At 56.4% G+C, this 24,182-nt stretch overlaps 2 protein-coding genes across 2 annotated transcripts; both read left to right on the top strand.

Annotated features, from left to right (window-relative positions):
- The first annotated feature begins 2,346 nt into the window (after positions 1 to 2,346).
- Positions 2,347 to 11,364, top strand: rcan3 (regulator of calcineurin 3). The gene is made up of 4 exons (XM_029258779.1): positions 2,347 to 2,572; positions 7,876 to 8,049; positions 8,304 to 8,475; positions 9,195 to 11,364. The coding sequence occupies exons 1-4, from the start codon at positions 2,486 to 2,488 to the stop codon at positions 9,347 to 9,349; spliced, it is 588 nt and encodes a 195-aa protein (XP_029114612.1). The 5' UTR covers positions 2,347 to 2,485; the 3' UTR covers positions 9,350 to 11,364.
- An 8,305-nt stretch (positions 11,365 to 19,669) lies between these two features.
- On the top strand, positions 19,670 to 23,778 carry ncmap (non-compact myelin associated protein). Its single transcript, XM_018746131.2, has 4 exons — positions 19,670 to 19,771; positions 21,003 to 21,099; positions 21,868 to 21,952; positions 22,449 to 23,778. The coding sequence occupies exons 2-4, from the start codon at positions 21,009 to 21,011 to the stop codon at positions 22,723 to 22,725; spliced, it is 453 nt and encodes a 150-aa protein (XP_018601647.1). The 5' UTR covers positions 19,670 to 19,771; positions 21,003 to 21,008; the 3' UTR covers positions 22,726 to 23,778.
- The last annotated feature ends 404 nt before the right edge of the window (positions 23,779 to 24,182 follow it).

The raw sequence follows: 24,182 nt of genomic DNA, 5'->3' as shown, positions 1-24,182 counted from the left end.
CAAACGGCCGCAAAGTGAGAAAACCTCCCCTACGGAACCACGGTAAAACTTCTCGAATTTTCCTCATCCGCCATACTGCCATTTGTACCACGGTAAACTGTGGAACTTTCTGTAAAGGGGGGCAAAGAGGCTGTCCCAACTCGTGCCTCTTTGCGCAGCTGGGCTGTGTGTCTGTCCTCCTGCTGCTCTTTGGGTGTCTCCTGATCATCCGTCTTTCTCACAGACACGGAAGACGAGGGACGAGCGAGAGAGAGAGAGAGAGAGCGGGAGAGAGGGTCATCCTGCTCACCTTGCCCCTCTGAGAGGGTATTACCACGGTCCTTGGCGACCACTTCACACTGTGCCCTGGACTGTACTGCTTTGTCTGCATCTCCACCCGCCTACCTGTACCCCCCCACCCCACCCCCACCCTCTGTGTCGGTGCCCCTAACTGCCCTCTTCATAAATAGCTCGCCCTACTTTACCATGTTTCCACCACAGCAGGGTTCAGGTGGGAACTCTAGTGCTGCAGCTTCTCTCACTCTGAGGGCGCGGGACACTGAGGGGACGAGTGGGACAGGGCACGGGGACACAGGAAGTGGCACTGGTCGCTTGCTGCCGAATGCGTTTCCTCTGATGCCGGACTGCAGCGCCGTGTTGGACTTTACCGTCCGAGCCGTTTCCTCTCAGGACAAACCGAAGAGCTGATCCACCATAGACCGTGATCATCACCGTTCGGCTGATAGACCGGGACCCCCGCTGTGGTCATCGCCGTTTTGGTCTTGACTGCAACAACTGTGAGTTCCTCTCTGTCCATGAAAACATGAAACATGTTCGAGGAGACGCCGTGTTATGCAGACAGGAGGTGAAACCTCTTCCCCCTCGACCGTGTTCTTACGGTTGGTTGAGCTACTCTTTTCGTCTCTTAGCAGACAGGAGACTGAGGACTCGCTGCGGTCCGGAGACACCGTCCCACGTAAACACCGTGATACACGTACCGGGTAAACAAGCCGCGGGTGAACTGCGGCTCCACCTGCCGACAACTGGTCGTGGTCGCAGCGCAGCCGGTCGATGTGCCCACGCTCATGGCAGGGCTTACCAGAAGATGGGCGACCGCGGTGTTACGTAAACCGCGTTTCGCCAGTAGCAGCGTCTGCCAAGAGCTTCGTCACTCCGAGCGCTGCGGACACGATGGCCTCCGTCTGCTGTGACTGGACCGTGATGTTTGTTTGTTTGTTTGTTTGTTTGTTTTTGTGAGGAAACAGAGGAGCTGCGGTCCTCTTCTGGTCACTCACCTGGTGAGACGCCATGCTTTCAGCAGCACTGCTGTTTGGGGGGGGGCGCCTAACGCGGGACCGCCGTCTCCGTGGGACAGGGACAGTGGCGCACGTCCTCGTGGAGGACTGAGGTCCACCGATGGATGAGCGCAGACCTTCTGCAGACCATCGGCCTTCTACAGATCCTTCGCACAGACGAGCGTCAGTCCCCTGCAGACGGTCAACTTCGTAGCGACCATCTAGCAACTCCCTATAGACCGTCATCCTTGGCTTCAGTCACCACAGGACTTTGGGACCACGAGCTCCAGGTCACTGAGGGTTAAGACCGTCCCAGGCATCCGCTGCGTCTCTCCAGGCGGTCGTGACGTGGAGTCCGTTCCTTGCGGAGCCCGTGCTGAAGGTACTGGAGATGCTGCTGGTGATGAGGGTGGTGACGACGCCGGAGATGCTGATGGAGGCGCCGAGGGTGGTGACAGGTGCCCGGCAGCCGCTAGAACGCCGGCGAGCTGGACGTGGACATTCGGTGTCAGGAGGAGGAACAAGCGGAGGAAGTTCTGAGGAGCGCTTTTCCGGAGCGTTCTTCCGCGAACGCGAAGAGCGCAGCGGACTGCGGTCGCAGCCGATGGAAACGCACAGGGATGAAGGGCCGGCGGGGGGCGCAGCGGTTAGAGCCGCTGCCGTTGGACGCGAAAGAGGCGGGTTCGAATCCCACCTCCCGCTGTAGTGTTTACCCTGCACTCGTACGGTAAAACTGAGGCTCCAGTGTAAATGGTGTAAATGGCTTTGGGAGAAAAGTGTCAGGAGGAGGAGGAGGGGAGGGGGGGTCTCCTCTACAGGAATGGTCCAGTGCCCGGTCACCGCTGGTCACCGCTGGGCGCCGAGTGATGCGCTCGAGGCGCTTCTTCCTGTTTGCGGATCGCGGCTGCGGCGCGTGCTGCGGGAAACGGCTCTCCGCAGTGCCGGCCGGTCGCGCCGCACACGAGAGCGCGGAGCGCAGGTGACGTCAGGGCTTTGGCTGCCCGCGCGCTCAGTGGTTGGTGCGTCCGCGAGCGAGCGAGCGAGCGAGAGAGAGAGAGAGAGAGAGCGAGCGCGCCCCCGAACGTCCGGGACGGAGCACCGCGGACACCTGGAACGGAACGGAACGGAACGGAACCGAACCGAACCGAACCGAAGCGGATCATTTCGTCTCTCTCTCTCTTTCTTTGTTTGTTTGTTCGCGAGGAGACGGAATGCCGTCGATCAACATGAAGCTGGAGATGCGGAGCCTGGTCGCGTGCGAGGTGGACGCCGAGGTGTTTACTTCCCCCAAGATGCAGGTTCGGTCCTCGAGAAGTGTGTGTGTGTGTGTGTGTGTGTGTGTGTGTGTGTGTGTGTCTCACAGCGCGAGTTTAAGCGCGGTCTTAACGGCACGTTCACGCGACACTATATATGACGGATGTCGATATGAAGAGACGTGCAGCAGATGGGGGATCATGGGGGATGGGGGATGGGGGGGGCAGTGGACAGGTTAGACGCAGCGGCGACACTGCAGGTGCACGAGGCACAGCATTGCAGGTGGGGTGGGGTGGCGTGTTGTCCACTGGGACAGAAGGCCAGAGAGGTGAGTCCAGGGCCCTTTGAGACACAGCGCACCCCCACCCCCCCGACACCAGTCTGTGTACCTCAGGTCCGCAGCGAGAGTCACTGATTTGTCGCTGAATTGGGGCACGAGGTTCATCTCACTCTGGCTGCACATATTGACACTTCTCTCTCACACGCGCACGCGCTGCGACGCGCTCTAGGATCGGCGGCGGCGGGGGGTCCTGCGGCGGCGCGGAGCTCGGCGGCGGAGCCGTTTCACTAAAGCCGAGCACGCGGGCGACGCGGTCCGGGAGGCCGCGGTCGTCCCTTTCGCTCACCGCCAGTTTGTCTTAACGCGTTCCGCTGCTTTTGTCACATCGTGTCAGATCGTCGCCGTCACCGTCACCGTCGGCGCCGCCATCCGTCACCTCCGCGCAGGCGGCGTGCGCTCGGCCCGGGCCGAAAGACCCGTTGAGCGGGTGAGCGACCGCGTTGCCCCAGCGACGTTTCCCTCTGTCCTCGTGTGTGTGTGACGAGCGGCGGGGAGGATGAGAGAAGAGCTCTTCGGGACCCTCTGCCCTCATTGCTACGCTGCAGTCGCGTGAGCCGTGCCGCTCTCCGATTGGCGGAGGCCTTCGGGAGGCGGACGCTCGGACGCACGGACGGATGATTTATTCAGCCGAGAGCGCTTCGACCTTCGGGCAAAGGCGGCGCGTGCGCCGCGCCCCCGGCTCCAGGGGACCACGGAGACCCGCCGCGGACCGGACCGGACCGGGCGGCGCGGCGGACGCGATCGACGGGCGTCGCATCCCGCGCTGCCCCGGCGTGCCGATGGCAACCTCGCTCCGGGAGCGTGACCGCGATGGCCCCTGGGGGTCTGTGAAGATGCGGTGTTTCCGCACACGGCTTCGGCAAAAGCACGACATGACAGATTTCACTAATAGGATTTCCCCACCCCACACACACACACACACACACACACACCCCAGGTGATTAAGGGTTTTTCGCCTGGCGGCTCACCCCCCCCCAACGACGGCTGCCGGAGAATTCCAGCTCCAGGGTGCGTTTGGTTTTACCTGCAGCGCAGACGAAAGGTGCGTTGCTGCACTGTGAGCGCTCTGAACCCCCCGACACCACACCGCCGCCGCCGCCGGTGTGACATCGCTCTACTTAACCGGTAATTTGCTCCCGTCGTCCCCCAAGGAGCTGCTCTCCGATTCGCCGTGAACTTTCAAGCCCGCTTTACGAGTGCTACGCCCGAGCCTCGTTCGCTGCGGTTCGTACCCTCGCGCCGCTGTTGAAGGCCAGCCTTTGCTGGAGTGCAGGGGCCCCGCTGCTAGTCGTGAGGCTGGGAAAAGTGTCCTCGCTAGCAGCGGCAGCTGTCCAGGAGGTCCGGCCAGCCCTCCGTCTCCAGCCCGGCGAGGGCCTCCGTGAGACGAGCGGTAATGAAGCGGCAGTTAATTACCGACGGCTCCCTCACACTCGGGGCGTTAATCGAGGGGTTCGTTCAGACACCTCTGTCTGGGACGGTATCGTCTTAATGGCTCCTCTCGCGGACGAGCTCGCGAAAGGGCCCCGGCACCGCGGACCGGCGCTGACCTCGAACCCCTACGCTTCGGCAAATAGCGAAGTGCGTCGGCTGCCTCCGTTCCGGCGCAGTTCCCACCGCGCCCGTCCTCGTTCTCAGGCCAACGGGGTTCAGGTGGAGTGGTTCCAGAACCGTTCTGGCCCACCAGGCGTGAGACACCGTGCTCGTGTTGCCATCGCTGCGTCCGCTGCGCAGCGCGTGGACGCGTCCACCACGGCAAACTCTACACGCGCCTCCTCGACCGGAGGACCTCGGTGACGCGAAAGGACCGAAACCCACGTCGCTGGAGGCTCTTGAGCTGCAACCAGGAGCACCGGAGCGTTTCCTGCAGGAAGGAAGGAGCTGCCGACGCATCGCAGCCGCTTCTACCGCGGTCGATCTGAGGGCGTGCGTGATGGGGGCCACCTGGACGCGCGGTCCGAATCGCACCGCGAGGATGGTCGTCTGCAACCCTATCCCTGCGCAGGAAATTAACGGTCATCGAGAGCGCATGAATAAGTGAACACGTGCGCTCGAGTTACACTCCCTGTGGGGCAGGCGGTGGCGCCCGGTGGTCCCTCTGGAGGGCTGTGCCAGGACCGGGTCGGGTCCCGACTGCGCCAGCAAGTCACTCGTAATGAATTAGTTCCTAAAGCTTTTGCCTCTGCCTCGGGGTTGATGGTCTCGGAAGGAGAGCAGGACCGAGACTGGGTCGCGGTCATGGACTGGGAGAGACGGACGTGGAGATGGACCGGGAGGAGTAAACCTGGGCTCAGAAGGTGTGACGCTCACAGGAATCTTTCCGCCAACCAAACCCATTTGTCCAGGAGCGTTGGGCCACTGAGCAGAAGCACAAATCCCTCACCGGGTCTTGACGCCATGTACTACTGCAGCCTCTTTGGGATTAGTGAAGTTCTCATCTGTCTAACCGCGAAGCAGATGTTTGCAGTGTGTCCACGAGCCTCAAGAGCGATGTGGTCGAAGAACGGTCGAAGAGCGGTTATGGTCCATTTCTTTCTGTCCACTCCGGCACAGTGGAGGCTGTGTGTGCTGTGCTTGACTGTGTCCTGTTGGCCTGGAGACACAGCGAGCGTCGCAGTCCTCCTCTTCTCTTCTCTGCTCGCCTCTTCCCTCTGGACATCGAGCACTCAGCATCTCCCAGTCGGAGGGACACGGGGGTGCGTACGGTTGCGTGTTGGCGGCACGGCGGCACGGCGAGTAGCGCTGCTCTCTCACAGCGCCTGGGTGGCACGTGAGGACGTGGGTTCGATCCCCGCTCAGTCTGTGTGGAGTTTCTACGTTCTCCCTGTGTCTGCGTGGGTTTCCTCCGGGTGCTCTGGTTTCCTTCCACACTCCAAAGACATGCTGTTCATCTACAGTGTGTGAGTTACACAGAGAGTGTGTGTTTCACTGATGGGTGACCCAGTGTAAGTAGTGTATCTAGCAGCGTAAGTTACCGTGGTGAATAAGGTGCGTGGGCTCATAACACTGGATAGAGTTCGTTGGAAGTCGCTTTGGAGAAAAGAGAATAAATGTAAATGTACGGCGGTGTGTACCTCCTTCAGCTCGCGTCCAGACCCGTTAAACTCCGAATGGAAAAGCTGTAAGTGTTCCGCTCCCATACCCATCTGACATAACTGCACTCAGTAGAGCAGCAAACACATGAAACCCCTTCATGTTATAGTGGAAGTTTCTCCCCCAAAGGTCACATGTTCTCCCCTGAACCTTAATGGGCTCCGGTTCCTGTCGCTGTGTCTCTCACAGAGGTATAAGACTGCGGTCCAGTAGAGCTCCTCGCCCTGGCCCTCCAGGTGACTCGGACGTTAGAAAGACATCTCCGGCAGCAGAGATGACCTCCAGGAATATCCACCACTCGGTCCCAGTCCATCTCCAGGAATCGTGTTCTCACAGCAGCTCCTCGTTCCGTTGAGCCCCAGGTGGACGTGTCACGAGGTCCCTCCCAACTCTTGGAGCTTCTGTGACAGAGTCTCGTTCTCATGACCGCACGTGGAGCGTTCGCACGCCGCACCTCCCTGGCCTGTCCGGCTTTCTTGCTCGCTCCCCTTTTCCTCCGCTGGACAGGATAGCATGTTGTTTCTGCCACGCCGCACCGCACGCTAACGCTGCGGTACGTGCTGCGGTACACGGATCGGCAGAGACCACGCACCCTTTCGCTCAGCCCTTCGCCGTCCGCGGATGCGCACGTGTTTCCGGGGCCGTGCCGGGGCTCCCGCTGCCACGGTGGGTCCTTCTCGTTAATCGGCGAACCCTTTTTCCGTCTCGGCGGTGTACTTTCGTGGTATAACTGGCCATTGAGGAGGGTAAAAAAAGCAGCAGGGGCTCTTTGACTGGACAGGGCAGTTGCAGCCGACACAAAGAAAGCCCTGTCCTCTCCGGTGGTCCGTTCGCCCCGCGGAGGACGTGTCCGGTCTAGGGCCGAGGCTTCCCGGGACCTCCGGTACCGACCGCCCAGGAGACGCAATCGTTTGGACCGGTTGACCCAGGAGGGGACAGGGACGGCGGGACTTGGTCTCGGTTCCTGTCCCACATCCCGAGGGCGAGAAAAAAGCCTCATCTTCCCTCCAAACCGTGACCGTTCGGGAGTAGGAGCTGCAGATGACCGTCGTCCGTCCAGCGCGTCTCTCGCGGTTCCCCCGGATCGTTGGAGCGGCTGGACGCGTGGAGGAGACTCGACTGTCCTACTTTGGAACGCGCCAGACGGCGGGCCCTGGAAATGGACCCGCTGGCGAGTGGCTGCCGAAGGGACCTGTAACTCGGTGCTGGGAGGTTCGTCCCCCGCGTGTCCCGGCGCGTGTCCCCGGAGAGGGCGGTGCTGGTCCGGCCGAGGGGGTCCGGGCACCGCGGGGGTCCCGTTTCTAGCCCTGGGTGACGAAGAGCGAGCGTGTTACACTGCAGGGCGCAGCGTGGGGAGAAATGCGTGGATGACAACATACACACCTGAGGGGATGTGTGTTCCTTCACCAGAGGACGGCGTGTGCGCGCACAGAGGGGAGTGTGCGTGCAGGTCCGCATTGTTCCCTGAACAGGTGCCCCAGATACTGAAACACTGATCTTTCGCAGAGCAAGTTGGCGGTGAGCAGGAGGAGTTGGCGCTGTTCTCTTCCCTCCTCTCCCGTCCTCTCCTCTCCATTCCGATCCTCTCCTTCTTTTCTCTCCTCCCCTCTTCATTCCCCTCCTCTCCTATCATCTCCTCTCCTCTCCATTCCTCCCCTCCCCTCCCCTCCTCCTCTCCTTCTTTTCTCTCCTGTCCTCTTCATTCCCCTCCTCTCCTATCCTCTCCTCTCCTCTCCATTCCTCCCCTCCCCTCCTCCTCTCCATTCCTCTCCTACCATCTCCTCTCCTCTCCATTCCTCCCCTCCCCTCCCCTCCTCCTCTCCTTCTTTTCTCTCCTGTCCTCCCCTCTCACAGCCACTCGGTTCACTGGAGAACTTTGATTATGGGATGACCCGTCTGACGGACCTTCCTTTGCAGGAACGCTTCGAGTCGCTCTTCAAGATCTACGACGAACACGTCTCCTTCCAGATGTTCCAGAGTTTCCGTCGGGTCCGAATCAGCTTCAGCGCCGCCGAGGCCGCAGCCCGGGCCCATGTGGAGCTGCACGAGTCCGAGTTCAACGGGGAGAAGCTCAAGCTGTACTTTGCGCAGGTCTGTGTGTGTGTGTGTGGGCAGGCACACTGAAAGCATGTTATTGTGCAGGAAACAAAATGTACAGATACCTGGATAAGGGAAGAAAACACAAAAGCAAGAATGTGAGGAACTGCTGGAGGGACTCAAGTGGCTTCATGCTGGACCTTCAGCCACAGGTGTAGGTCCTCCAGCAGCTCCCTGTGAAATACAACAGCAGTTCACACACACACACACACATCAGCACCTTTCACCTCTACCTTTGTCCTCTGCAGGTACAGAACTCCGGGGAGGATGTGGACAAGGCCTACCTGGCGCCCCCCCAGCCCACCAAGCAGTTCCTCATCTCCCCCCCGGCGTCGCCACCCGTGGGCTGGAGCCAAAGCGAGGACCCGACGCCCGTCATCAACTACGACCTGCTGTGTGCTGTGGCCAAACTGGGCCCCGGTGAGAAGTCGTCCCTGCAAACACCGAGGGGGTCTGGGTCTGGTTGCGGCGAGAGACCAGGTGTCGGGTTCGTTGTGTCCGGGGAACATCGGCCGTTGAGGGACTAACGGCTTTTGGCGACGACGAGAGTAATCGTGGTAAACGTGAGTGCAGACAGAGTAAGATGCTTCGTTCCCTGTAGCTGTGCCGTTTGCCCCCGTCGGAACCCCCGGCAACCGTGTGGAAGGGCCAGAGTGGCCGCCCCGCCCCGCCCCTCCGTGACGTCACGGGGGAGGGGCATCGTGACGCCACTCGCAGGGCAGCGTCTCGCTCGGGAGGAAAAGCCTCGCACCCAGTGCCGACCGCTCCGCTCCCGATGAACGCGGTCAGAACGGCTATCGCTGGTGGTCCGTTCACGCCGCGGTGTTACTGCGTTCAGTAGTAAACGTGAGCGCACCGTGCCACCTGCTCCAGCGGGACATCACAGCGCCCCCCCAGCTGGCGACCGGTGGAAGGACAGACACCGGAGAGCTCGGCCTGGCAGACATCAGTGCGGGAAACCTCTCCTCGCGTTCCCTCGGCCTGTCTCGTCTCCATGACAACCCCGATGCGGCCTTCCTGTTTCCGTGTGCGCCTGTGTGTTTGTCTCGGTGCACAGCAGCCCGTCACACGGAAACATTTACCGCGTTTACGTGCTTGTAACGACACGCCGACGTCTCGCTCTTTGGCTCCCCCTCCAGGTGAGAAGTACGAGCTGCACGCGGGCACAGAGTCGACCCCCAGCGTGGTGGTTCACGTGTGCGAGAGCGAGGCGGAGGACGAGGACGAGGCGAGGTCCAAGCCCAAGATGGTCCAGACCCGCCGGCCCGACGGACCCCCCGCCGTCTTCAACTAAGCGCCCCGGCGACGGCCCGGACCGGCCCGGACCGGCCCTCTCTCGCCGAGAAAGACGCCCTTCATTTCAGATTCCAAAAAGAATAAAAGAGAGGGATGGAAGTGCGGCCGGCGACCTTTGAGGAGCTCGCTGTTGGACGGGAGCCGCCGCTCGGGTGGTGTCCGCACGCAGCACGCAGCACACACACGCACCGCACCGCATCGCACCGCAGGGAGCACCGGGGGCCAGCAGGGGGCGGCGCTCCCCGCTGAGAACGCAGCAGCCGTCCATTCCAATCAGCGCGCCTCCTCGACGCTTCCGCACGTCACCGCTCTCCTTTTTTGTGTTGTTACGACCACTGTTATTGTTACTGTCTTTGTTATTGATGATATTGCGATTGTTGTTGTTATTCTTGTCGACTGTGTTCAGGTCACCGAGGCGACGCTTCCTCTGCTGGACGCTGGACTGAGTGACCTGCTGCTTTTTATTTCTTCTCGTGTTCTGATTGGCCTGCTTTGCTCTTTAACGTATCGACTGACCCTACTGGGAACAGACAGACGTTTCGCATCGTTATGGCCGCACGCACGCACGCACGCACGCACGCACGCACGCACGGAGTGTAAATAGCGTGGCTGCCCTGTGTCCATGCTCTTCGCAGTGTGTTTTCCTGTGGACGTTCCGGCATCTTTTCCGCTGAAGGACACGTGTTCGTTTGCTCTATGAGATGTTTGTTCTCCCCACGGACTCCCAGCACAGGAGCCCATCCTTTTCTTTTAGACCGGTTCTGACGGGAAGCTTCCGGAAGTGTGGCGACCAGGTGAAGACAGAAGGGAAGCAGATTCGGTGAAGATTTGGTGAACGCGAGGACTTTGGAGTCTCTGGGACACAGGCTTTATTGACCGTGGACCGCGGGGCCCCAGAACGGCGCTCCTCCTCCGTTCGGCCCACAAGCTGCGAGTCTTGCCGGCGCTCCTAGAGCCGGACTGTGGCTCCCATTCTCTCCGTTGTCCACTCGGCGAGCAGCTTGAGGACACCGATGACACACACACCCACACACACACACACGATCCCATCAGGGCACAGGCCACAACCTCCTGAGGCCTGCTGTCCACAGCAATGGGCTGAAGTGATGCGGCGATGCTCTAGGCGACGTCAGGGGGAAGGGGGGGCCGTGGCGCTGACGGGAATGCTTCGTACTGCTCTTGTTGTCCATCCGTTCGTCCGCAGTGCGATGGGAGCGCAGACACGCTCGCCCTTCTTACAGCTTCCCTTCGCTTCCTTATTTTCGTTCTCGCGCCAGAGCGCCTGTGTAGCCCTGGGTCTCTTCAGCCGAGCGAGCAGCGTGAGCGTAAGGTGCGTGTTTCACGCTGCAGGGCAGGGGCTCTCGTGGCCTCGCGAGCGCTCGTGCGTACGGTGTGTCACGGAGTGCGTTGCCTCTCCGAGGGGCACTTTCACGGAGCCGGTGTACGCGGCGGTCGGAGCGCTCCTGCCACGACTCGAGGAACGATGCTCGGAAGATGCGTATTTGGGCGGCGCTTTTCTGGCCTTCGTGGCCGTGCCGTGCCGTGCCGACACCGGGTGCGCTTTCCGTCGCCGAGCGGCGAGAAAGGCGTCCATTTGTTGATATATTGATCATATTTATGTATATATGCCAAGTTTAGCGAAACGGAGGCCGGCGGCCGTGCAGCGTTTACCGCGGTCTTTTTTGCACCTGTGTCCAGTTAAGGTTCTTCAGTTTTTAAATTCATCACGGCTTTAAGTAACGTGAGAAAAAAATGACTGCGGCCGCGTGCGTCGACGAACTGCGCTGGTGTCGTGTTGAAAGTGGACTCGGGAAGGAACCGTCGCGCTTGTGCTCCTTCGTTCAAATATCGGTTTTGTGTCTTTTACTGCAGTTGAATGGAAAAAGTAGCAGCAAAGCAATAATTTTACAGTGATGTGTGTGTTTCCTGCGTCACGTCTACTGACCCACACAACGGTTTTCTCTCGCGCCTCTTCCCGCTTGTACCTCTGCGCAACTGTCAGTGTCTCTTGTGTCACACGGAAAGATAAACCATTGTTCTCAAACACGTGTTCGAGTCCCATCATTCGCCTCTTCCTCAAGCTGCGGGTTCACAACAAGGGTCTCGAGTAGCTCGTTTCACTGGGTGGGAATCGACGGGAAGCAAGGTAAGCCCCCCCAAGCGGCCAAGTCAAACTCCAGGAATCACGTGTGTCGCGAGTCTCACGCCGGGGAGTCTCCTGGAGCCACGTCCCAGCGGATGGACTGGTCCCCTGGGGGTCCTCTGCACAGGGAACCTCGGTTGCGGCTCCGCTCGCTCTCAAAGAGGCATTTCGGTGGGGGGAGCATAATGGGGCGGGGCGCCGTATGACATGTTGCTCCGTGGTCCTCGTGTTGACCGTTGGACATGGGAGTGGTTCACGGAGACAGCGGAAGGGACTCCGCCCCAAAGACGACCCCAGCTCGTGGAGGAGCTCTAGCTTGGGGCTCTTCTCACCTTCGAGGTCCTTGGCGGCGATGGCAACCTCCTCCCGGCGCGCAAGCGGAGCGAGTTCGGGATTGGCGAGCTGCCAGCAGAGTCCGTGTCTAAGAGGGGGGCCTTTTGGACCCTTTTACTGTTTGTGACATGTGGACATGGGCTCGTGTCCCGCCCTTTGCAACACTTCCTCGGTGGAGGTGCCTCTACAAGGGTCCGTTTCCTCTAGAAATCGGAAAATAGGATGCATCTGACCCGTCGGCCTGCCTTCGGGGAGAGGAAACGGTCTAGGTGTACCTCCCTCCAAGGCCACTCCTCCCCTCACGTGCTGCTTTCCTGCACCTGATACGAAGGGGCAGCTGCTCTCCTCACGTTTCTACCTTCCAAGTTCCACATGCTATCAATGTGTGTGCGTGTGTGCGTGCCCACACATTCAGAGATGCTGTTCGTGCTCGATTCTGAGATTGCCCCGCCCACTCTTGTCACTGCCCTGAAGAACGAGGACGGGGCATCGAGCACCAAGGCATCATTCCCCCTCTCGGCAACTGACTCACAACTTCCTTTCTCGCCTTACACGCCACTGGGTGTGAACTGGAGCGGGCGATCTTGCGCGTGTGTATCCTCTCCGTATCCCGTAACGCACACCGCGCTGTAGGAGTCACGACCATCGGCTGGAATCCGGTAAAGTCGGGCAAGTGCCATGGGCTCGAATTTGAGTCGTGAGGACAGCTCACATAGCATTCGTGGTAAAAGAGGGTACGGAGGAGGTTTACCATGACCTTCTTCAGCGCATGTCTTTGTGGGAGGAAACTCATTTGAAGATGGGGCAACACTCCAACTCCACACACACTGAGTGGGGATCAAAACCCGGATGCAGAAACACAGCCCAGGAGTTGCAGGGCACCGGTGCTACCTGCTGTGCTCTGTGTGTGTGTGCGCGCACGCCCTGCTGCGCTGTTACCGACGCCGGTTTTCCCAGTTATTCGTCCCACACATACCTCCCCCTGCAAGCCAGGTGCTCGTCCTCAGTGATGCTCTCCAGGATGAGCGTCCCGAGCCGAAGCAATAAAAAGGAGCAGGAGCAGACGAGGACAGCAGCTCTGTGTCAACACTTTAATCTCGCGCCGGGCGCCATGCGGGGGGGGGGCTGGACCTGCTGAACCTGCTGAGAGCGCCTCTAACTGCCCAGACAGAGCAGAACCTGGAAGCACCGTTCCATTTTCACAAGGGTCAAACGAGACGGGGTCCCGCGGCCAACCGCTCCCAGATCCCTCCCCGTGCGAGAAGCAAAGTAGCGCAACTGGACACGCAGACGTCCACGGGACGGGGAGCGCGGTGTTTTTCAGCGACTTCGTTTCGGGTTTCTACACAGTTCACAGGGAGATGTCCGTGCTGAGGACAGGAACCCGGAGGACAGAAGGTGTCGGTCACTGACACGCAGCTCCCCGCACTTGTGATTATGATTTGCGTGTCACGGCTCCGCACACAGTTCACACAACATCGTCTTCATTTCACCTCCTGCAGTAGGGGGCAGTAGAGCAGACAGACCTGTGAACCGCAGTTGGTGCGTCTCTCCCAACGAGAGAAAGCTTCGATACTGGAACGAATGTGTGGACGTGCTTCGGGAAAGATGGTTTCCACACAGGTGTGTGTCGCCGAAAGGAGTCGTTCGGCCATCCTGGTGCCTTGGGCGTCTGAAGGCTCCACCAGAGGATCTGACTCCTGTCACTGGATGCTCTGTTGGATGCATGAAGGCCTTCTGCTGTCTGACTATGCCTGCTGATAGGTGTGTGTGTGTGTGTGTGTGTGTGTGTTTGGGGGGGTTGGGTGCCGAGTGAGAGAGTCTTTCTGGGTCACCAAATGGAACGGCCGCCTTTCACGGCGCCTGTGAAAGGAAACTCTACCGTTTGTGGCGCCGCAGTGAAATCCAATGCAGCTCCTCCCCTCGCTGTACCGTTCGTCCACACACGGCTCCCACGGGGGCGGTCCGGCGCTCCCCAGGGGACTCGGCGAGCTGCGCGAAGAGCTCTGCTCTCCCTCCGTGTCCAGAAACAGCCGTGCATCACCCGCCAGACCTGGCACTGTGGGGTAAAGTCCATCACCGCGGCAACTTGGCGGCACAGTGGTGCAGCAGGCAACGCTGATGTCTCACGGGACCTGGGTGGTGCAATCGGACGAGCCGTCCTCTGTGTGTGTGTGTGTGTGTGTGTGTGTGTGTGTGTGTGTGTGTGTGTGTGTGTGTGTGACAGAGAGAGACACTGTTCTGCTGAACAGATGAATGACTGTGCGCAGTTTACTGTACCGTATCTAACACTGTAAGTCACTTTAGATACAGGTGTCACATAAACACGGTAATAATCAGTGTATCACTGTGGAGAAAAGCATCTCCTGAGTGACACGTAGGGGTTAGCTGAGGGTGACGCTCGGAGACAGGGATAAACGGACAGAGAGACGGACGGACGGAGAGCTGGAAAAGTGCATCGCTTCCCTGTCAAGTGGCCCACAGAGTCGGTCTCTCTTTGTCTCCCCCTTTCACTCTCTCTCTCCTCTTTCTCTCTCCCTCCCTCCCCCTGTACACCAGTGGCCATCCAAGAGGGAGATCTGTTCTGCAGATCCTGAAATAAGTGGAAAACAAAGGCATTTTGTGAAAGGGCGGGGGGGGGTTGTGGTTGGGGTCCACAGAGGCTGATGAGGACCCCCAGGTACATACACACACACAAATGGTGCAACTGGACAGGCCATGGAGTTTCCAGAACAACTGAAACTGTCTGACTGTCAGTTGCAACATAGCTAGTGAGTTGTAGTGATTTTTTTCTTCTTTCATTATGGCGCACACACACACACACACACACACACACACACACACACACACACACAGACCTATAGGAGATGAACAAAGCTTTTGGAAGGGGCTATGGTCCACCCCAGGGCTCGAAGGACCTGAAAAACCTGCTTGCTCTGGGGTTGGGCCGCGAGCCGCCGGGCACACAGTCATCGGCCATGCCGCACCTCCTCGCGCTCTGCCTCACGGCGTCACAGGAGCGCCCCCTGCAGCCCTCTCGCTTCCTGTCTTCTCTCGCTTTTCTATTTGACTACTGTCGGCCGTGTCCCCAGCCTTAACTCCTCCTCCTCCGGCGGACAAGGGGGCCAAGGGGCTGAGCTCACCTGGGACACTCGCTTTATGGCCCTCAGACGCCTGTACAGGTAAGCGGCTCACCTGGCCTCCGTCCCTCCCTCCCTCGCTCTCTCGCTTACTTATCACTTGCTCTCGCCCACTCCTGCCATCACTCTCGCCTGTTTGCTCGGCGCAGCTCACAAGCCCGTCTGGAGGGTGTCCTGGTCCTCAAGGCCACGGGTGAGTTTCAGGTGGACTCGGCCGACTCTCGTTCCGGAGCGTTCCGCGTGCGCAGCAGGACCGGAGCTCGTACCGTTCAGCACCTCCGCCCGCCTTGGCTGTGCGCCTCCTGCCAGCGTTTCTTTCGAGTCGCTTGACAATGAGCCCAGTGTAGTGAGAGGGAGCCGCGCTGCACTTCACCACAAAAGTCAACATTAATTCCCGATGGTTCAGTCACGAGAGGTTACAACAGAGGGAGAACGTTTCAGGCTCACTTTAATGTCTCGTTGTCGAGCGCATCGTTTGAAGCTGTGCGTCGTGATTTAGCCATGGTGCGGGAGGTGTCACGCAGGACTACGGACACGTATAGTTTTCACGAGACAAACTTTCTGACAAGGGAAAAAAGATTCCTAATAACAGGGAAAGCTCAAACGCGGAGGCAACGCTTTGAGCTGTGTACCATGTTTTACCCTCCACCGCGTGGACGTGTGCCTCGGTGGGAGTTCTCACCACCACCACGGCTCTGTCCTGGGCTCGGTCTCTCTGCGGGAGCTGGGTCTCGACCACAGAAGTCCCGGCGACCACAGCCGGCGGTGTGGCCAGTACTGTCGTGGCTCTGCTGGTTACGCTCTTCGACACCGGTGCCAAGGGCTCAGCAGGCGTGCTGTGCTCACGTACATCTGGTCTGGTTGCCCACTGTCGGGGGGGACGGTCTCGGGTAACAGAGGCACCGGGAGGCTCTCAGGTGGGAATCTGGGTCCGACGACCAGCTCTGAGGTGCTGTAAAGTCCCTGCTGGCTCTGGCGGCACATCCAAATATTGACTCCGGTTATCCATGTTGGTAGCACCGTTAACGCTTCGCTGTGTTGCGGACCTCAGAAGGAATTTCGTCCGCTGGTTCCGCCTCATGGAGCGTGAGCGTGGACATGAGCGGACGGGATAGTCCATCAGCCTCAAATGCTGCTGGGGAACGTTCTGGCATTCCGAGAGCTGCGTTTGCGCAGTGGTCCTTTGTGCTTCACCATCCAATTCAGCGTGACCCCTGAGCTCTAAAGAACAAGGATATGCAGACATTGCAGAGTGTGTGAGTGTCTGTAGGAGTGGGTGTGGAGTTCGCACAACCTCGTTGCTATGCTGCTTTGGGGGACACGGATGGTCGCGTCCTTCACGAAGGACCTGGTGAGGGACAGGTCAAGAGGGAGGTCTCGCTGCTGCAGGGGGGCGATGGGGAGGCGGGAAGGTCGTTCAGGTTTCTCCGAGGGCTCCCGTGCCTCTTTTCGTTTCACGCAGAGGCACAGGGTATCTGGAGCTCAGATTCCTCAGCTCGCTGCCCATCAACACACTCCATCCACCTTCTGAAGCGGAGTAGTGCAATGCAAACGACCGGCTGATTTGTTGCTCCACCAATGGATGGGCTGCTGAAGAGGAAATGGAAAAGGTTCTGTTTTGTGGTTCACGTGAACAGTGTGGATTGTTGAGCGCTAATCATCTTCGAAAAAAGGGGAACATGAGGACCCTGTGAAACCTGCCGTTGTTCTCCAATCCAGCCGTCTGTCTGATTGATGGCCATGGGGTCGGCCTCTTCCCGAGAGCTGTAAAAAGGTCACACGTGAAACATTTCCATGAATCGTGTGAAATAAGTGGAAATGTTTGCTCTTCTGTTCAGCGTTTCTCAGCGGTCAGCTCTCTTCATCAATATTTACTTGAGGCAGGACTCAATGAACCGACATCATGTCATACGTTTACCTAGCGCATGACCTTACCTCGAGTGACTTGCATAATCTTCAGGTGTACCCAGGTACAGAACAGTGTATTCGTTGAGGCGAGGGTCAAGGGTGTGTCAACGACATCCTTCGTGACACCTGGACCTGCTTCCTGCTCCTGTTGACCCCCGATGAAGAACAATGGCGGCTCAAGGGGATGACATGTGGCAGCTGTCTGGTGGGACAGTTAACAGGAGGCAGTGGGGAACAGTGCAGTGGTGTGGTACTTCAGATGCTCTGGGTCCTGTTGAGGGTCAACAATTACCCATAAGGCACTAAAAGACTAGAAGGAGAGTTTTGTCCTTCTTCCCCAACATGAATGGATGTCCAGGCTTGCTCAGATGTTTAAGTAGTGACTCACCCTCTTAAGTAAGTATTCATTGAGAGCTGCCCAAAGTGGAAAAAACAAGGTTTCTCCAAATCGCCAAGCACTGCTGAGCCAACAGAGATGTTCTTGAACAGAGGTGAAGTGATGCCCCAGCCCTTTTTTGCCGAACAACAGATGTCAGACCCCGTTTTCGAAGACCTCAACGGTGTTCATCACCAGCATGATACTGGAGGTTCACAGGTTCACACTGACTGGTCACACCGATCGAATCACTGTGGAAGAATACAGGAAAGACACAGGAAGCTTGTGCACTTCCGCCCACTGGGCCCGAAACCTTCTGGTCTTACATTTACATTTATTCATTAAGCAGACGCTTTTGTCCAAAGCGATGTACAGCTCAGCAAAAGTACAATTTATGCATTACATTAAGAGAAAGAGACATGGCTGCAGACATGTGACTGAAGTAAACCTAGTTTGTTACCTACCACTTGCTGCACCGAGATTCATCGTTCCAGTAGATGCATAAGATACAGGATAGACAAATCCCGATACCCTCCCACCAATTTTTAAAAAAAAATATTATAAGATACACAAATAAGCAAGTACAATGCCAGAGTAGTGGCTGAAAAAAGGTTGCATCTGGGGATGCTTATGGAATTACGATGCGTGAACAGTTACACCATAGATGAGTTGGAGGTTTGATGGCATTAGCAGGAAGGCCACACAGGAGAGAGTTGCAGTGTCCAGATGGGAAGTCACCATGGCCTGGACAAGTAGTCGGGCAGAGTCAGTTGTGAGGTAGAGACAGATCCTGCGGATGTTATGCAGGATGTATCTGCAGGACCGGGTTGTGGCTTCGATATGTTGAAAGAAAGACAGACTCGTATCAATTGTTACTCCCGGACTCTTAGCGAAGGAGGTGGGCGAAATGAGTGAGTTGTCCAGTTTGATCGAGAGGTCATGAGAGGCGGACAGGCCAGCTGGGAGGTAAAGAATCTCTGTTTTGGAGAGGTTGAGTTGGAGGTGGTGATTGTACATCCATGCAGAAATGTTTGACAGGCAGGCAGCGATGCGTGCGGAGATGTCTGACACACCAGGTGGAAAGGAAAGGAAGAGCTGGGTATCATCAGCATAGCAGTGGTATTTGAATCCATGGGAGGCTATGACCGGACCGAGGGAGGAGGTGTAGATGGAGAAAGAAGAGGACTCAATACCAAGCCCTGCAGAACACCGGTTGAGAGAGGCAGAGGAGAAGAACAAGAGCTCCGCCAGACCACTTGATAGGAGTCAGAGAGGTAAGACTCAAACCATCTTAGTGCCACACCTTTGATCCCAAGCTGGTTAAGAGAGGAGAATAGACTCCGGTGGTTGACTGTGTCGAATGCTGCAGACAGATCGAGGAGGATGAGGACCGAGGAGAGGGAAGCAGCTCTAGCAGCTTGTAAAGGGTCAGATACCGCCAGAAGGCAGTCTCAGTGGAGTAACCAGCTTTGAAACCAGACTGATAACCATCGAGGAGATGGTTCCGGGTGAGGAAATCAGACGGTTGATCACAGGCCGCCCGCTCTAGGGTTTTAGACAAGAAGGAAATGAGGTCTTCATGCTGATGAGGCAAAAGAAGTGATGGGGTTCCCATGGAGCCTTTATATCTCCAGCCACTGGCTTGAGTCTTTGGCAAATGCTTCTCTTCAATAGGATGCAGATGGCTTGGAGGTTAAGAACTTGAACTTATGTGGACGAGAACTGGAATAGTAGAACTCCTCATTGGCCACGTACGTTTGCACATATGAGGAACTGGTTGTGGAGATGCCCCTTGAGACACTTTTAACATGCCAGGTCAGCATTAAAGTAGCAGAGTGAGTATAAAGTAACAGTCTGAAGAAAACACAAGAGAAGCACTAGACAAAAGGCACAGTTATTCACAGGGATGCATCTGTGTGCTAACAGAATCTAACTGTGCCTTCAACTGGGAATATGGATTATAATGTGACCTTGAGACACTGATGAGGGACTGAAAGACAAAAGTTTTTGTGCCACGGTGTCTGAGTCCTGATATTCCTGTATTGCTTCCTACAAGGGAGGAATTGGAACGTGATGGCCCAGGTGCGAAGGGTCTGATCTTGCCTGCACACTTTCTGGTGCTGGATGTGTAGAGGTGGTACATGTAGTCACAGCCAGTCCCTAACTCTAACCCTAACCCTAATAGTCATTAATGTTACAATTTCTCCATTGGTCCCTCGGTCTCCGCCCGTCCTCCACAAGTCCAGAAACATTTGTTGTTTGTCGATTGAGAGTTTTTGTTTTCCTCTCCTCTGTGGCTCTCAAATGTGAACAGGGGGCTTGGCTCGGGACACATGCAGGACCGATCTGTTGGACTGGGGACGGACAAGGCTGGATAAGAGCTGGGGGAACGTACCGGGAGATGTGCGTCAGGTGTGTGTGGTGCTCGGGAAGCGCTCCTGTACCCTGCGACAATTTGGACGGCCCTGCCGAGCAGGCCGGGCTGAGGGAGAACGGTGGAAGGTCAAGCACCTGCGCCAGGTGGGCAGGTCTGTGAGACAGAATGGTGCTCTGACCTGTTTGTTGCGATATTTGTGTAAGGATGGGGGTTTCTGAAAAGGGTAGCTAGAATAGGTCCACATCCAGGTTCACAATGAGACGTCTGTTTAGCAGTTTTGTGACACCAAGAGAGCAGCAGCCAACTGGCACCTGGCCGTCACCTGGCCCACAGGAGAAGTGCACATACACACACCTTCAGAGGTGGCCTGGTTCCTCATTCATCAGCCCAGCGGCTTTCTAAGCCTAACTCCTGCCTGGGACGGCAACGATGCGTCTCTGCAGAAATTACAGAAAATGCTGAAGACGTAGCTTCATGTAGAAAAGCACGTAGTGCCATCTAGGTGAAAGAAGAAGCAGTGAGCCTGCTGCGCTACCCCTACTTGGCCCACCTGACAACAAGCTGTCTTTCTTTAGCCAGCCAGGTGTGACTCCATGTGCTTTCGCACACGTTGCACCTTCTCGCATGCTTAGTATTCAGCGTTGATGCTATCAAAGTGTCTCCCACTTCGGGGTCTTGGTAAGTCGGGGACCGTAGCGATGTCCTTCTGACGTCACCTGTAGGAGGCACGAATTTGGAAAAAAAAGAGGAGAAATGAAGACGTACCTGTGGGGACAAACAGATGAGTCGAGGAGAAAGGGTGGCGATGGGAACCAGAGGACCTCGGCGTTGGCCACCGAGCTCCTCTTACCCCACAAGTGACAGTCGAGGAAAGAGGCGCTGAATCATCAGGAAATGTGTGTAAGTCTGTGAGAGAAGGGCTGCAACACATGGAGACACACTCCTCTCTGTGACAGGAGGGCTTTGGACTCTCCTGCAAGCAACAGGTGACCATCGTCCACTTCCATCAGGTAGTGCTAGGGCTCCAAACTGGGACTCAGACAAGGGCTATTAACCGTCCAGCGCAAACATGTTGCCGCTGGCAACCGGATGGACAGACACTGTTGCCACAGCGAGCACACGGCCAGCGGCTGAGACACAACATCTGCTGCCCAGGATTGAATGTACTGCCAAATGTGTGGCTCCCTCCCTGCTCTCAATGTGTTTCTGGAGCCAGTGGCTTTCTCCAAAATATCTTGCAGAGCTTATATGTTCATAATTACACGCCCATAGGCATGGTTCAGCAGAGGGGCTGTACTCATTACCCCTCCTGCTCTGGAGTGAAATAACACACACACATCCTAACAGCGCTTCTTCACTCCTGTTGTTTTACAGGTGAAAATGCAAAGTACAAGTGCCCAACTTGTGACCAACCTGACCACAGCAGCCCAGAACACCACCACCAAGTCCTATGAGCAGATTCTCATTCAGAGTACGTACCTGAGGGCACAGGGCTCTCTGTGAGTGAGTGAGTGAGTGAGAGAGAGTGTGTGTGTGTGTGTGTGTGTATGTATGCTGTGCTTGTACCTGGCCTCCACACTGACCTCTGAAACTGTGGCATTTACCATAGCTCTGCACAGAATTACTTATGTGGCTTCAGTTACATGGCTGTCAGCTGTAAGGGAAATTTTATTGAAGACGACAGTACCATAGTACCATAGGGACCGAGGGAAAGCCAACGGAAGACAGCATTTTTCAGACAAGACATAATGAGCCTTTTTGTTTCTCTGATGCTTTTCTCCAAAGTGACTTACTGTGTTCAGCTACTTACACCGATTTATCCATTTGTACAGCAGGGTCATTTTAACTCTGTTAAGTAGCATGATTAAGGGTAATACAGCAGGAGGTGGGATTCAAACCTGGGATCTTAGAGTCACGAAGCTGTGGCTCCAACTGCTATAGTACCTGCTGCCTCTATATCTGTACCTAAGTAACATGAAATGCACTGTTAACGAATTCCAAGTACAAAATACAGTAGTAACCGCCGGAAGGGAGAGAACTACGGCACGGTTACATGTCAGGTTGCAATAGATTCCCCAGAAACACCAACTAGGACAAATACTGCAAAGTTGAGAAGCAGATAAAGTGAAGTGAACAAAAGCTGCCCGGTTTCGAGGCCCTTCGGTTCAAATTCACATGGAAGTTCACTGCAGGGCCCAGAGCTCTTCATCACACTCTGCCTCCTCTCTTTGTCAACCAGGCTCGGGAGCCATGATCGCTGTGATCGTCATCGGCATCATCATCATCCTTACGACGCTGCTGATCATTCTCAAGACCTACAACAGGTTTGGCAACATGCGCAACACATTGCTTCGTTCACGAGTCATCGATTTGTTGTCAATGAGTTGAGAACCAGAGAGCCTACAAAGCAAGAGTTGATTTCTTCTGAGGGGGACGCGGTGGCGCAGCGAGTTTGGCCAGGTCCTGCTCTCTGGAGGGTCTGGGGTTTGAGTCCTGCATGGGGTGCCTTGCAGTGGACTGGTGTCCCGTCCTGGGTGTGTCCTCTCCCCCTCCAGCCTTAAGCCCTGTGTTGCCAGGCTAGGCTTTGGTTCGCCGCGACCCCGCTTGGGATAAGCGGCTTCAGCTAGTGTGTGTGATTTCTTCTGTCTCCATCATGCTCATCAGGAACCTTGAAAAGCAGAGATGAAATGAGGAACGCTTCCTACATGTAGACAGCACATCGTTCCAGCCTGAAGGATGAAATCTGCACACGTCCACTGTAATGACCGTTAATATGTGTGAGGGTGTGTTTCTCAGCAAAGTTGTGTTTTCCCTGGACAGGAGGACGCATGCATCCCGCATGCTCACGGGGGGCCCCAAACATCGACAGAAGTCCTCCTCGACCGTTCAGACCAACGTGCCCCTGCACAGCGTGGGAGCAAACTCGAACTCTGTGTCCGGAAGTTTCGGCCAGCCCAACGGCAACGTGGGAAATGGCTTCCGGTCGCCCCAGGTCGACCCGATCGGCCAGGACCGGAACCGCGTGGAGCAGAACAGCACGACCAGCGGTTCCACTGTGGTCACTGTGCACGACACACCATCTCTGGAGAACACATAGCCGCCCTGCGGCACTGACTGACCTCCAGCGCTCGAGGCACGCTTGGGAATGGAAAGGGCGGAGAAGGTACGCCATCGGACCCCCGAGGGCTGGGCCACAGCAACCGGCAGACCCTAAAACACTCAAACGCTCCGTTTAATGAAGGACAGGATCACCACGAACCGGGGCTTCGGTCAGTTCCAGAAGCGCCATCTCTGGCCCAGCTGTGAGGCGGCAAACTTGGAGACTTGTGTGGCGAAGGGCCAGAAAGATCGCAGACCGAAGAGGTTACAGGTGTTCCTCGTAATTTCTGTTCCGTCTCTTTACATGTATGTTTTCTTAATACTAATAATAATAATAATAATAATAACGGATAAATACATAAATAAAATGAGTTGATAGCGAACATGCAGCGTTCCCCATCCCGAACGCAGCGGCCAGTTATTCTGCGCAAGTCGTTCAGCGTAACAAATGAAAAGGCGTCATAACTACCCGAACTGGTTTATCAAGTGCGAGGAAGTGAGTTAATCGTAGGACACGGGCACGTCGGTCTCTGCTCTAGCTACCGGCGCGATTCTGTTTTCGGTGTGCTCGGCCGTACCGAACGACGTGAGAGAAAACGACGAGGACAAACGCGTGAAACGATGACGGCGAACGAAAAGAGCAAAGCGAAGGGGCGCCGCATCGAAGGGCCCGTGGCTGCGAGCGGGAGCGACGACATCCTGGCGCAGGATCAGAAAGAGCCCGAGGACAATGAATGCATCCCCAAAACACACCCTGCTCGCACAGCTTCTGCGACACAAATTTTCCTGGAATCTAAAAAAAAAAAAAGTCTTGTGTTACTGGGCACTGGAGCCAAAGTGAGGCCACACACACACACACACACACACAAAGAGATACACGTTTCTGTTGAGCCTGTGTTGTGTGTGTGCGGGTCATAAATGGGACAGAACGGGCCAACTAAAGTCAGAGACATGACTCTGACGAGTGCGTGTATTTACTTGCACATTCATCCCTTTAATTCAGCTCAATAATATTTACATTTATTCACTTAGCAGATGCTTTTGTCCAAAGCAACTTACAACAGATACTATCATCACTATGTATGTAGCGTTACTAGCCCACACCTTATTCACCAAGGTGACCACGCTGCTAGATACACTACTTACAAGGGTTACTCCTCCATACAGCAGGGAAACACGCTCTCGCTCTCTCTCTCTCTCTCTCTCTCTCTCTGTGTCATTCGATTCGCACACTTCGGTTCGGGTGAACCTGAGCAGCAGCAGCATGTCATTCTCATTGTACAGCCATTGAAAAGGAAAGCCTTCCACTGAGCTTTTATAACGACGTATGCAAGACATGAGAAACGATTATTTAATAATAAAATATATTTAAAAAAAAAAAATACTACTTTATATTATTATCATTAGCAATAATACTATTTCGTGCGAGAAGCCGTACAGTGGGAGTGGGTGTGA

The sequence above is a fragment of the Scleropages formosus genome, chromosome 15 (genome assembly GCF_900964775.1).
Source record: "Scleropages formosus chromosome 15, fSclFor1.1, whole genome shotgun sequence".
NCBI classification, from domain to species: domain Eukaryota; kingdom Metazoa; phylum Chordata; class Actinopteri; order Osteoglossiformes; family Osteoglossidae; genus Scleropages; species Scleropages formosus.
The sequence above is the reverse complement of the archived record's forward strand: the minus strand, read 5'-3'. Positions and strand labels throughout refer to the sequence as shown.